Source organism: Myotis davidii, unplaced genomic scaffold (genome assembly GCF_000327345.1).
Source record: "Myotis davidii unplaced genomic scaffold, ASM32734v1 scaffold77, whole genome shotgun sequence".
Lineage (NCBI taxonomy): Eukaryota > Metazoa > Chordata > Mammalia > Chiroptera > Vespertilionidae > Myotis > Myotis davidii.
In genome coordinates, this window is record NW_006289713.1 from 1,506,952 (window position 1) to 1,519,958 (window position 13,007).

General features: G+C 42.7%; 1 protein-coding gene across 1 annotated transcript in view; it reads right to left on the reverse strand.

Moving 5' to 3' along the window:
• The window catches only part of TDRD12 (tudor domain containing 12), a gene marked incomplete at its 5' end in the record, with an annotated part of 68,948 nt that extends 55,941 nt beyond the window's left edge, over positions 1 to 13,007 (reverse strand). Inside the window, 5 exons of the mRNA XM_015562924.1 lie at positions 3,127 to 3,212; positions 4,608 to 4,663; positions 8,096 to 8,215; positions 10,497 to 10,633; positions 12,843 to 13,007. Coding sequence (XP_015418410.1) covers positions 3,127 to 3,212; positions 4,608 to 4,663; positions 8,096 to 8,215; positions 10,497 to 10,633; positions 12,843 to 13,007 — 564 coding nt within the window. The remainder of the gene's footprint in view (positions 1 to 3,126; positions 3,213 to 4,607; positions 4,664 to 8,095; positions 8,216 to 10,496; positions 10,634 to 12,842) is intronic.

Here is a 13,007-nt window from a genome sequence, read left to right on the forward strand (position 1 = left end):
TGATGTGTTTCTCTCTCATATCAATGTCTCTCTCTCTCTCTCTTACCCCTTCCTCTAAAAATCAGTATTTAAAAATTTTTTTGAAGAATCAGGAAAGGGGAGGTGCTGGATTGAAATGAGAGGTACTTAATATACGTACAGATGGACAGATCTAGAAACAAATGCAGATGTATGTGTGCATTGGTTAGCATACAGACAGATACAGGGTGTCCCCCAAAAATGTATACATACTTTAATAGCTGATAGTTCAACTTCAAAAATGAAATGTATTGTAATAAACACTGCCTTTATAATTATTCAAAGGGTGTGTATACATTTTTGGGATACCCTATATTTCCTGTCTGCTGAGAGGGCCTACAATCAATGACATCGCAGTAGCAATGAGAATACCTAGTGCCCTGATCCCGATACCTAAATACCATTTGTCAATAAAATGAACTCATTGGAGCAGTGGCTGAGTCTAGGCCTGAAACTGGAAAATGACCAAATTAGCCAGGAGTATCTTGTAGTAGAGAAAGTAGGGAGTTTTCAACAATGATGGAGAACATAAGGCACTTTGGAAAAGCTCCTAATGGACAAATCTGTGACAATTTGAGCAAGAAAATAGTGATAGTAATGGATTATATCACCCAAGATAAAATACATACCCAGGAGTCCATACTAACATAAATTATTGAATCAGTTAATAAATGGGGGAGAAGGAACAGTTCTTCTTTACATAATTACAATAAAAATGTAGAGCCCTGGCCGGTTTTCTCATTGGTTAGAGCAGCGGCCTGCAGACTGAGGGGCACAGGTTCAATTCCAGTCAAGGGCACCGTACCTCGGCTGCAGGTTCAATCCCAGCCCCCCTCGGGCACATGCGAAAGGCAATCAATGTGTCTCTTTCACATGGACGTTTCTCTCTCTCTCTCTCTCCCCTCCCCCCTTTCCTCCTAATCCTCCCTCCCATCTACTCTCTCTAAAAACAAAACAAAAAAAGTAAATGGAAAAATATTCTCGGATGAGGATTTTTTAAAAAAGTAAAAGGCATGATGGAAATGGGCAAATACCACAGAAATAAGTTTTGCAGGTCAGAATCACTGATAGATATTTGCACAGTCTCAAAGTATTCCCCCATAAGATGCTTAATCATTTCAAAAAAAGCAGATACCACCTTACCCAGCTGATCAAGGTAAACATGACTAGTGATGAGACATATCAACATCATGAACCTTCTCATATGATGCACTAAGAAGGGTTCAATCTCACTTTTGCAGCATCTTTGCTAAAACTTTTAGAAACTCTGCCTGTCTGTTTAGTGGTTGAGTATCAACCTATGAACCAGGAGGTAATGGTTCAATTCCTGGTCAGAGCACATGCCCGGGGTTGTGGGCTCAATCCCCAGTAGGGGGCGTGCAGGAAGCAGCCAATCAATGATTCTCTCTCATTGATGTTTCTATCTCTCGCTCCGACTCCCTTCCTCTTTGAAATCAATAAAAATATATTTTTAAAAGTTTTTTAGAAACTCAATCTAACCACGAGAAAACATTTTTTTAAAAAAACTGAAACAGCGTGGATGGACCTGGACAGCATTATGCTAAGAGAAATAAACCAGTTGGAGAAAGATAAATATCACATCATCTCACTCATTTGTGGAATATAATGAACAACATAAACTGATGAACAAAAATAGATCCAGAGGCATAGAAGCATCTAACAGACCGTCCAACCTCAGAGGGAAGGTAAAGGAGGCTGGGAGCAGGGGAAGTAAGAGATCAACCAAAGGACTTGTATTACATGCATATAATCATAGCCAATGGACACAGACACTAGGTGGGTGAGGGCATGTGCTGGGGGTTGGAGGTGGCTGAGGAGAGGTCAATGGGAGTACATATGTAATACTTTTAATAAAGAATTTAAATTAAAAAATAAAATAAAAATTGAGTGACAATCCACAAAATAACGAACCAGTACGCTTCTTAAATGTCAAGGTCTTAAAAGATGTGGAAAGACTGAAGAACTGTCTCATCAGACTAAGGAGACTAGAGACATGACAACCAGATACAAGTGGGATCCTCGATCAGATCCTCGCACAGAGAAAGGAAATTAGTGGGAACACTAGCAACATTCAAATAAGATCTGTAGATTTTCTAAAAATAGTATTTTTATCCGTGTTAATTTTCTGGTTTTAATCACTGAACCACTGGTTTGTATGGTTAACATTATGGGAACCCAGGTAAGGCATATACACAACTCTGCACTATGTTTACATCTTGTCTGAACTGTAAAATTATTTCAAAATAAAATTTTTAAATAAATCTGTGATTTAGATGACCTCTGTGGGCCCCAAGCAGTCTAGATCAGCATCTCCAGCTACCTCCACACAAGGTGCTGAGCTGCACCCTGTACCACCCTTCATAAAGGCAACCAAATGCTAACAGCTTATAACTGGAGCAGGGGGCTCACATGTGATGCCTTCTTTCTACTTCTGTTATCTGAATTATTTTATTTTTTTAATCCTCACCCGAGGATATTTTTCCACTGATTTTCAGAGAGAGCAGAAGAGAGAGGTAAAGAGAGAGAGAAAAATCGATATGAGAGAAACACATCGATTGGTTGTCTCCTGCATGAGCCCTGACTAGGGCCTGGGCCAGGGAGGAGCCTGCAACTGAGGTATGTGCCCTTGACTGGAATTGAACCCAGGACCCTTCAATCCGCAGGATGGCACTCTATCCACTGAGCCAAACCAGCCAGGGCTGTTATCTGAAGTCTCTACAATGTGCACATATTATACATGATGAGAAAATTGTGGGGTGGGAGAAGCAGTGAACTATACCAAATGTATGTATTTATAAAAATTATGTCCTCTTATAAGGAAATAACATTTCATACTCATCACAATAGAAATAATTTCTTGTCAATTACTAAATAAAATGCTGTCTAAATAAAACACTAAAGTAATTACTGAAGTAATTAAAAGAAGAAACAGTCCTGCTAACTTCTGATCTAAGCCAGACCTTGAAAGATTAAGAAAATTTCTTATTGTGTGAATGACATTGTTTTCTTTGGTGTTTATTCTGTTTTATTAAAATAAGATTTTTAAACAATGGTAAACTATTTTTAAAATACAATTTTTTCACTTACTTTTTCATTTTTTATAGTTACATAAAGATAAACCTCAAAAGTATCATCTTCTACAGCACATAATTTGGCTTCCACCTGGGTAGTTGCTAAGTGGCATAAATGAAAACATCAATTAGCTGATATCAAAAGTATATTTGAAACAACCGGACTATTTCCCACCTATTAATCTCTGCTAACCACTTCTGATTACCCAGCACCACAGGCCCGACGGCTTCTCCCTGCAGGTGGGTCTGAATGCAGGAAGGTCTGCAGGTGGGCAAGTGGAGGGGAGGCTCTCCTGGCAGGCAGGCAGCCTGTGTCCTCTGTCCCCATCCACCTTCCAAACGCCCACAGAGCAGAGCTCTTGACCCTCTCAGAGACTTCCTAACCCAGCAGCTCCATGTATGGGCACCTAGTGGACACCATGCTAAGTCCTTTACAAACGTTTTTCCTTTCACTCTTACCATAACCTTTGAGAGTCACTATACAACTGAAGAGAGCAGGCTCAGCGAAGGCTCCACAGCAGAAACAGGGCAGTGTTCAAACCTAGGCACTCGGCCTCTTCCAAACTCTGTCTCCCAGCATTCCCCACTAGGCTCACAGGGACCAAAACTCCAAAACCAGCGACCCTCACCCCAACCTCCGATTTCTCACAGCATCTGGCTGTTTCTTTAACAGAGGGGTGGGGAAGATCTGGCACGAGGGCCATATAAGGCCCATGAAATCACGTGGTCTGGGCCTGCCAATGCATTAGGGGTGAGTTAATTAAATGTTTGACCAAATATAGCAGCTAGTTTTTAAGCTGATAACTGTGTATGGCCCGAGAATGATGTCAAATGGCCTTTGGCAGAAAAAAGGTTCCACACCCTGCTTTAACCGGACAGTGGGGCAGCAGAGGAGAGGGCCAGGACCTCAACAGGCGCAGGCAGCACCAAGAGCTCACACCCACTACTGCTCAAAACAGCCCTTGGAGGCGGGCAGTCACGTGGCTCTTGACTGCCCGGGGTTTGGACAGCTGCCACAGGTGAGTCTCCGTATTACATTGCTACACTCCCCAATACGAAGAGAACACACTGCGTAGGTGCTCTGAGACAGTCTATACCTCTTAAATTAGCAATAATGATTACACAACAACTTGGGCTTTTAATCAATTGCTGGTTCAGTAAAATGCATGTAAATTTATTTTGCAGTGCTTCAGCTTCTATGCAAACTAAGAGGCAGGCATTGTTCCTGTGTAAGCATCTCTTACCCATACAGCCTCTTTCTAACCTCACCTCTCAATTACTGATGTCCACATTCACCCCCCAAAAATTCCAGGACTGCAGCGTCACTGTGCCATTGGGGTAGAAGAAGCTCCAGATAACTTATGAGCCCATATGAGGAGGGCCAAACAGCTAAGCATGCACATCTCACCACCACCACCACCACCCCCAACAACTGAAGGTTAAACCACCTTGGGTGTCAGTTCAACACGGGCTGCGGTGATGGCACACTTGCCTTACCTTTCAGGATGTTCTGAAAGTACTGAATAGCTGCAGTGTCCCACTTCTTGGCGGGTCTGGAACGGTGAACAGATGCAACGTCATTAAATAGAAATCTGAGGTTAGTACACCAACAGCATTTTGTAACACTCACTGGGTATTTCCGACATTACGTATTGGCATATGATGCAGGTAATGGGGACGGCCCCAGCTGCACCTGCAACGGGCTCCTCTCACCGCTGCGGCCTGCACCCGGGCAGAGACTCTTTGAGAACGGGCCTGCCATCGTCTGTCCCAACACCGCTGCCCCCAGTTACCTGGGACATAGCTGCCTCCCCAACAGAACACAAGCTCGCTGGGGCAGGAATCCTGAGTGTGCAGTGTTCAGCACAGGCTGGCACACAGCAAGGCCTCCAAACATGTTGGTCAAACCAACATTCTGAGAGTGGCCACTGTTGTCTCATGCTACTCCTCACTCAGCCGACACCCTCTCACTGTCGCCCATTTTCTATCATCTTGCCTTTTCCTATGCTTTGGAAGGAAAATCGCAAGACTTCTGGTCAAGATGGTGGCGTAGGTAAACAGTACTCACCTCCTCCCACAACTACATCAAAATTACTAAACGACAGAACAACCATCATTCAGAACCAACTGAAATCTCACTGAAACAGAAGTCCTACAAGTAAGGACATAAAGAATAAGCCACATCGAGATTGGTATGAGGGACAAGACTAGTAGGAGAGGTGGGCCCAGGGAAGTGAATGGCACCACACCCAGGTGTGGCACATAAAAATCGGTAAGGGGGAATGAGGGGATGGGGGGAAAAGGTGAAGGGATTAAGAAGTACAAACTGGCCCAGTCTGGCATGGCTCAATGGTTGAGCATCAACTTACGAACCAGGAGGTCACAGTTTGATTCTCAGTCAGGGCACATGTCAAGGTTGTGTGCTGTGGGCTCAATCCCCAGGGCGGGGCATGCAGGAGGGAGCTGATCAATGATTCTCATCATTGATGTTTCTATCTCTCTCTCCCTCTCTGAAATCATTAAAAATATTTTTTAACAAAAAAATAATATTAAAAAAAAGAAGTACAAATTGGTTGTTACAGAACAGTCACAGGAATGTGAAGTACAGCACAGGGAATATAGTCAATAATATTGTAATAACTAAATATGGTGTCGGATGGGTGCAAGATTTATTGAGATGATCACTTAATCTAATCACGGTGATGTACGCCTGAAACTAATACAATATATACTAACTGTAATTGAAAATAAAAAATTTAATAAAAAAAAAGAAAATTGCAGGAAAAGCTGTAGGCAGAGAAAGATCAGGAGAAACCAGTATTTGGAAGCAAGGAACAAAAATAAAATAAGGTTGGAGTGAAATTGTTTTGTTTCTCCACTGGTTTTATTTATCAGAGATGCCACCACCATCCTCCCAGGGTTGCTTTAAAGAACAAATAAGGTAATGTACATAAGCACATAGCCCAGTGCCTGGACTAAAAATATTATTTTTCTTTTTACTAAGAAAGACATTAAGCATATTACTTCAAGAGCATTGCAAAGGGTTTCTAAAGGAAGGCTAAATAAATAAAAGACAGTGGTTCTAGATGTGCTTCCCTCCCAGGAGCCTGTGCCGTTCCCTTTCCACACTCATTCCCTACAGCACGCATCCTCTAGACTCTAAGAGCCCGTCCCCACGAGGCTTGCAACCAGGGAGCAATGGGCCACAGCATCTTGTCCTGGGCTAACCCCCTGACCCTGTCCCCAAGACTCCCTTTCTAAAATTAAAAAAAAGAATTGATGTTTCTCTCTCTTCCCCTCTCCTTTCCACTCTGAAATCAATAAAAAATGTATTTAAAAATATATCATTGTCACCCAGCCATCAAGCAAAAATGAAAAATCCTGATGATATCCAGTGTCATGTGGGGAAAACAGCACTTTCTATACCCAATTACAGAAATACAAATCGCTGGTCCTTTTGAAGGGAAATTTGATAAAATCTATAAAAACTGCGATATGCATATTGAGACACATTCTAGACCAGGGGTCTTCAAACTTTTTAAACAGGGGGCCAGTTCACTGTCCCTCAGACCGTTGGAGGGCCGGACTATAGTTTAAAAAAAACTATGAACAAATTCCTATGCACACAGCGGCGGCAAAAACACCCGGCGGGCCGGATAAATGTTTTCGGCGGGCCGCATGTGGCCCGCGGGCCGTAGTTTGAGGACCCCTGTTCTAGATGAAGGGTATTTGTCAAAGAAGGTAATCCAAACCCAGTAAGATCAGTTACTTAAAGCCTTCGCCTACACTGAGGGTATCCTCGGGCTGGGTGTGTCCGAGGCTGGGAGGGTCCCCGAGCAGCCCAGTATGCTGGGAGAGGGGTAATGCTGAGGGGGGAGCAGACTGCCTCTGAGGGAGAGCGGAGCACGGACAGGCAGGCACCCAAGTCACCCAGGAGGGTGAGCGGCTACTGATCTGAAAGGACAGGGGAGGAGACTGGGGTTGCTTGGGCAGCTTGGCAGGGTGCAATGGCCTCAGCAGAGACAAGCTGGCTTGGTATCTTCTTAGTGCAGCTTCCAAGGCCAGCACAAGAGTGATGCATTCACCATTCCAAGGGAACTGTCGGTGACGGGAGTTGGAGGAACTGAGATGGGAGGGTCTCCATAGACTCCACGAAAGTTGTGCTGTTTCTGTAGCTTTTCTTCCCACAATGCCACAGTTCTGGAGGAAGGGGGAGAAGGAGCCCCAGGTGGGAGGATGGACCTCAGGTAGTCTTGTTCGAGACTGCAAAGATCACAGCCACACCCCCAACACAGTACTGCCCCATGCAGGGACCTGTCCTCTACAAACACTGGCAATGGGGCCAAATACTAGGGAGAAAAGGCAAAGATGGGGTGCATGTGTGTGACGTGTGTGCTATGTGTGTACCTCTCTACATCTATATGTCTTATACGACATATCTACATTTTGATGAAAATGTACAGTGCAAAATGGTTTGGAAACAATCTAGCTGGGTATCAAAAGAGGAATGGTTAAATACAACAAGTATGCCTTATATTTACCCATGAAAAAGACTGAAAGTAGAAGAGGGTACAAAGAGTTTCAACATACATTAAGTTAAATTTGCAAATAAGACAGTAATACAACCCGAGCATGCGACTAACCGGGACTCGAACCGTGACCTCCTATTCATAGGCTGACCTCAACCACTGGGACACACAGGCCAGGCAGTCATTACTTTCTGTAAGTGGGGGGGAAGGGAAGCCAAAAAGCAGAGTTCAGACCCTATTCTAACTCCTTCAATTGCAGCTGCTGTAGGTGGAGCTGCCCTGGGAATTCTGCTCATGACCAGGTTTGACACATACGGACTCAGAAAATACCTCCTGAAGAAAAAAGAGACCCGGTAGATCGCTTCGCACTTCTCAAGAGGAACTAGTCCCATAGATACATCAGATACTCAGTTAAGTCTTTCACCAGTAAGTTAACATGTTAGAAGATGTACTTACACAATTTTTGCACTGTCTTCACAAAAGTCAAAGTGTAATGTAACAGGTTTGGTACAATACAGTCTGAATTTTTTCGCTCTGTAGGGAAGCTGCATAAAAGTTTCTACTGCAACTCGGATGCTTTAACAGTGAAACAGAAACAGTTCAATTATAAAGAAAATTACACATAACATTTCTCTAAAGTACACCAATATACCTAATGCACAACATAAAAACAAAACACAAAAACCAATTATTTCTGTTTCTAACATAGCCACTAACAGCAAGAAATACATGGAGACATTTGCCAAAGTTGACAAACACTGGTTCTTGGGCGGGGGAGAGGAGGGATCGCACTCTTTTTATGTATAAAGCACAGATATACATGTAGTACATACAAAGGTATTCAGTATAACTCATGTTAAGATTTCATGGCGTGGCCCGGCTCAGTGGATTGAGCATCTTCCCATGGAATAAGAGGTCGCTAGTTTGACCCCAGGTCAGGACACATTGCAGGCTCAATCCCCAGTAAGGGGCATGCCGGAAGCAGCCCGTCGATGTTTCTCTCATCAGTGTTTCTATCTCTCTCTCCCTCTCCCTTCCTCTCTCTGTAAAATCAACAAAAACATATACTTTTAAAAAATTTCATGGCATGGGAGTGGGGAGGGAGTAGAAAAATGTCTCGTGAGGCTCCTTACATTGAAAAATAATGATCAAACTTGGGAGCAAATTTTATTTCAGATTTTTAAGTATCAGCCCTGGCCAGTAGTTCAGTTGGTTGAGCTTCATCCTGATACACCACGGTTGCACGTTTGATCCCTGGTCAGGGCACAAAAAAGAGTGGACCAATGGTCCTAGCTGGTTTGGCTCAGTGGATAGAGCGTCAGCCTGCGGACTGAAGGGTCCTGGTTTTGATTCCGGTCAAGGGCACATGCCTGGGTTGCAGGTTTGATCCCCAGTAGGGGGCATGCAGGAGGCAGCCAATCAATGATTCTCTCTCATCACTGATGTTTCTATCTCCCTCTACTTCCCCCTTCCTCTCTGAAATCAATAAAAATATATCTTAAAAAGGAAAAAAAAAGTGGACCAATGAATGCATCAATAAGTGGAATGATAAATCAATGTCTGTCTGTGTATCTCTCTGTCTCTCCTTCCCTCTCTCAAATCAATAAATTTAAAAAATTTTTAAAGATTTTTAAGATATTTAAGTATCAATTTTAATACACAACCAGAATTACCTTAACGTTTCTATAAGTGAGAGTTTTCATAATTAGTGTTGGCCAGCTCTGCACAAAAGAGCTGAAAGGACTGAGATTTGCTAAGTTGCTCAACATTTTTTATTTCCCTTCTTCCAGGTAAACGACAGATTTGAACACACCGTTTCTACACACACAGGTTATGATGATGCCACACGGACAGGCTAGGCACCTTTTGTCTCAGTTCAGAAAACGGTGGCGGCATTAACTGCTCCTCAAGGCCTCCTTGTGCTCTATTTAATCATATGATTCTCTTGCCCAAAACAAACTAAACCTAAAATTCACAACACTAAAAGAAAAAATCCCCCAAAAGTTCAACAACAGGTGTGTGTGTGGTGTTTTTTTTAACAATTATAGCTATAAAGGTGCAAACCACAAGGTGGAAATGCATCCTTTTTCCTAAACATCTGGAAATTTCCTTCTGCCATGGCATTCGTAAGATAATCCAATCAGATAAGCCCCTATTGCGGCTGAAATCTATTTGGTGTTACTCTTTTGGAAGACGAGTCCTCATATTTATTTATTAAACTGACATCCTCTTACTCTGGGATGGGAAACCATGGAAAAATTGCCACAAACACTTACTGACAGTATTTTCTCATGAACTGTGACATGTGGCCCTAGAATCAGTGAGGGTTCTTTCTGACCAGGGGCACCTGGGAGATGCAGAGCACCTGCCCTTTCCAGGAAAGGAGGTGGCAGGAGGCTGGAGCTGCCTGCTGCGTCTTCATTCTGACCACTTGCTCTGACACTCACTGCCATGCAGCACTGAATGGAACCTGACGTCTTCAAGAAGGCTTCCCTTCTTGAAGCTAAAAAAAAAAAAACAAAAACAACCGCCCTGACCAGTTTGGCTCAGTGGATAGAGTGTCGGCCTTCAGACTGAAGAGTCCTGGGTTCGATTCCAGTCAGGGACCTGTACCTTGGTTGTAGGCACATCCCCAGTTGGGGGTGTGCAGGAGGCAGCTGATCGATGTTTCTCTCTCATTGATGTTTCTGGCTCTCTATCCCTCTCCCTTCCTCTCTATAAAAAATTAATAAAAAATATATTTTTAAAAAAACCTCCAGCTTACCACCTCTATCCCCTTACTTTGGATACTGGCACGCTCCTTTAAAACTGGCATTTGTCTCCTTAAACAGCATAAGGCAAAAAAAGTCATACGTACTTTTTCGATTTCACTGGAATGTACTTGGCAAAATCCACAAGGAAACACTCTGCCAGGTAATGATCTGCTGAACACACGATTGACTTAATGACAGCCCTGCACCAGCACTTGAGTTCCTGACAATAAACCACACAAACCTACAAAATGAAAACTTCAGTGTTAACATCTCTAGCCATATAATGGGAGCCTAAAGGTCCTCTCAAAATCACCTCAGCCTACATTTCACCTTCAGAAGAGGAAAGAGATTCAAGGAGGCTGGCCCTGCCTAAGCTGGACACTGCTTGTCAGTGAAAGAATCTCAGTCAAGAACACAGGACACTGAATTCTACTTCGCTCTTTTTTTTTCTACAACCCTTTTGACTGCTTAAAGGATAATTTAAAGAAAGGCTTCTTAAATCAAAGCTTCAGAAACGAAACCTCAACCCCAGGTCATCTTCCCCATTTTCCTCCCGTGGCTTTCACTGCCCTCTGACACTTGTTTACTACCTCACACACCTGTAAGTCAGCTCTGTGATGTGGAATTTTGTCTGTTTTGTTTATTGCCATCCTCCCAACACCTAGAACGGTGTTTGGCCTGTACTAAAGTCTTCAAAATCGACTTGAGTGACTTGTTGAGTGACTTGTTGAGTGGCACAGTTGCTTGGAGCATTATCCCATGCATCAAAAGGTTGTGGGTTCTATCCTTTAGTCAGAGGGTATAAGAGAGGCAACCAATTGACTTTTTTCTTTCTCTCTCTCTCCCTCCCTTCTTTCCTCTTTCCCACCATTGTGGGGCCTGCAGGAGGCAGCCAATCAATGATTCTCTCTCATCACTGATGTTTCTTTCTCCCTCACCTTTCCTCTCTGAAATCAATAAAAATTTAAAAAATAAAAATCAATTTTAAAAAATATCCTTGGGTGAGGATTAAAATAATAATAATACATTTTTTAAAATTTTTCTGTAGTCCCCTTTTAGGGAAACTTCCCTGCTGAATTGTCAGCCGTGGCATCCTGACTGTCCCACAAGACTGCCAGGCCACAAGCGACTCAACGGCAATCCACAGACAGGCAAACCAAATATAAAGTGGCCCAGTGGGGACAGCTGTGCCCAACAAGGAAGAAGTGGGTCAACTGAGAATCCTGCCCTCAGGAATTAAAGTTGGAAAACATAGTACAGCCATTCTGCAAAACTCAAATAATTCAAGACATATTCTGCCAAAGGATGGAGGTTACTTCTGTTCAATTCTTAAGTCAAAGTAACTTGTAGGAATGGTCTGAATAGGTACTAATTCACACAGGCAGTTAACTTTGAAGTTGTGGTATATTAGGGTTCCCACTAGTCAAAAATGGAGTAAGTTAGGCATCAAGAACAATGATGCTGAGACTGACGAGTGGATTTAGATGGTGACAGCCTGAGCTCTCCCTGCTGGTGGTGCCATCAGCTTTTCACGTCATGGTTGTACCATCCAGTGGTTACCACTGCCCCAATCAGTGCTTTCACTTCAGCTTGCAAATTGGTCGTTTTCATATTTTTTCTGCGTTTGCGAGCTGGAGTTCTTCTGCAGAGAACGTTCCCTCATCTGTTGGGATTGTTTGGCTACCCTGACATAATACAATTTATCCTGGAAAGTTAGAAACATTACTTGATTCTTTCCACCACCACTAGGAAGCAATCAGGCTATCCAAAACGTGGAGTGTTTCTTTTAAATGTGGAGTATTTTTTTTAAGTGGAATATTTTAAAAGGACAACTGACCTGGTTTCCATTTCTTAAAGCAATGGTATGGGGGGAAAATCAATGTTATGAATGATGATTTTTGAGAGGGAAAGGAATTAAAATTGTTTCTAATTTTTCTCAGTTTATAAATCTTTTCCTATCATGCTATTAGAAAAATTCAAACTTTTCTGAGAAATAACTGATCTGCAGACAGAACCAGACAATAGGATTGGGACTTGAGGCTACAAGAAAGCAAGGAAGGACAATGATTTAGGGTAAGAAACATAAAGGAGCACGAGATAACCAAAGTCATGGGCAAACTACAAGGGAGGCATTAACCCTAGACTGCAAACCCCATACCCTCTGCTGAGGTGCCGACACCTGTGATAAATCTAAAATAATCCTCAACCCCAAGAGGATGGCCCCAATGCCTGAATTTACATGACACTCCATTTCCTGTTGCCCCATATGACCCTATACAACTGCCATGTCCCATTAGCCTAAATCTTGTGCAACCAAAAGAACTTAACACAAGGCAATGATTACAAGCAACAGAATACTCCAAAAGCTTTTATCATCTTAGTTGCCAAAATATTCTATATTTTGAGTAGTATTTCAAGAGGTCATGCTTAAAGCACATTTAGATACATACCTGCCCTTCTTCCAACATTAATGGTTTTATTTCTATGTCTTGACGCGTGCTATTATAGAAGTCATTCATGGCGCTATTTAGTTTTTGGTAGTCAATTTCATGATCTAAAAAGGTACTATTTCCTTTTATAATAACCCAGAAGCAACCTGGATCTTCAATCTGTAA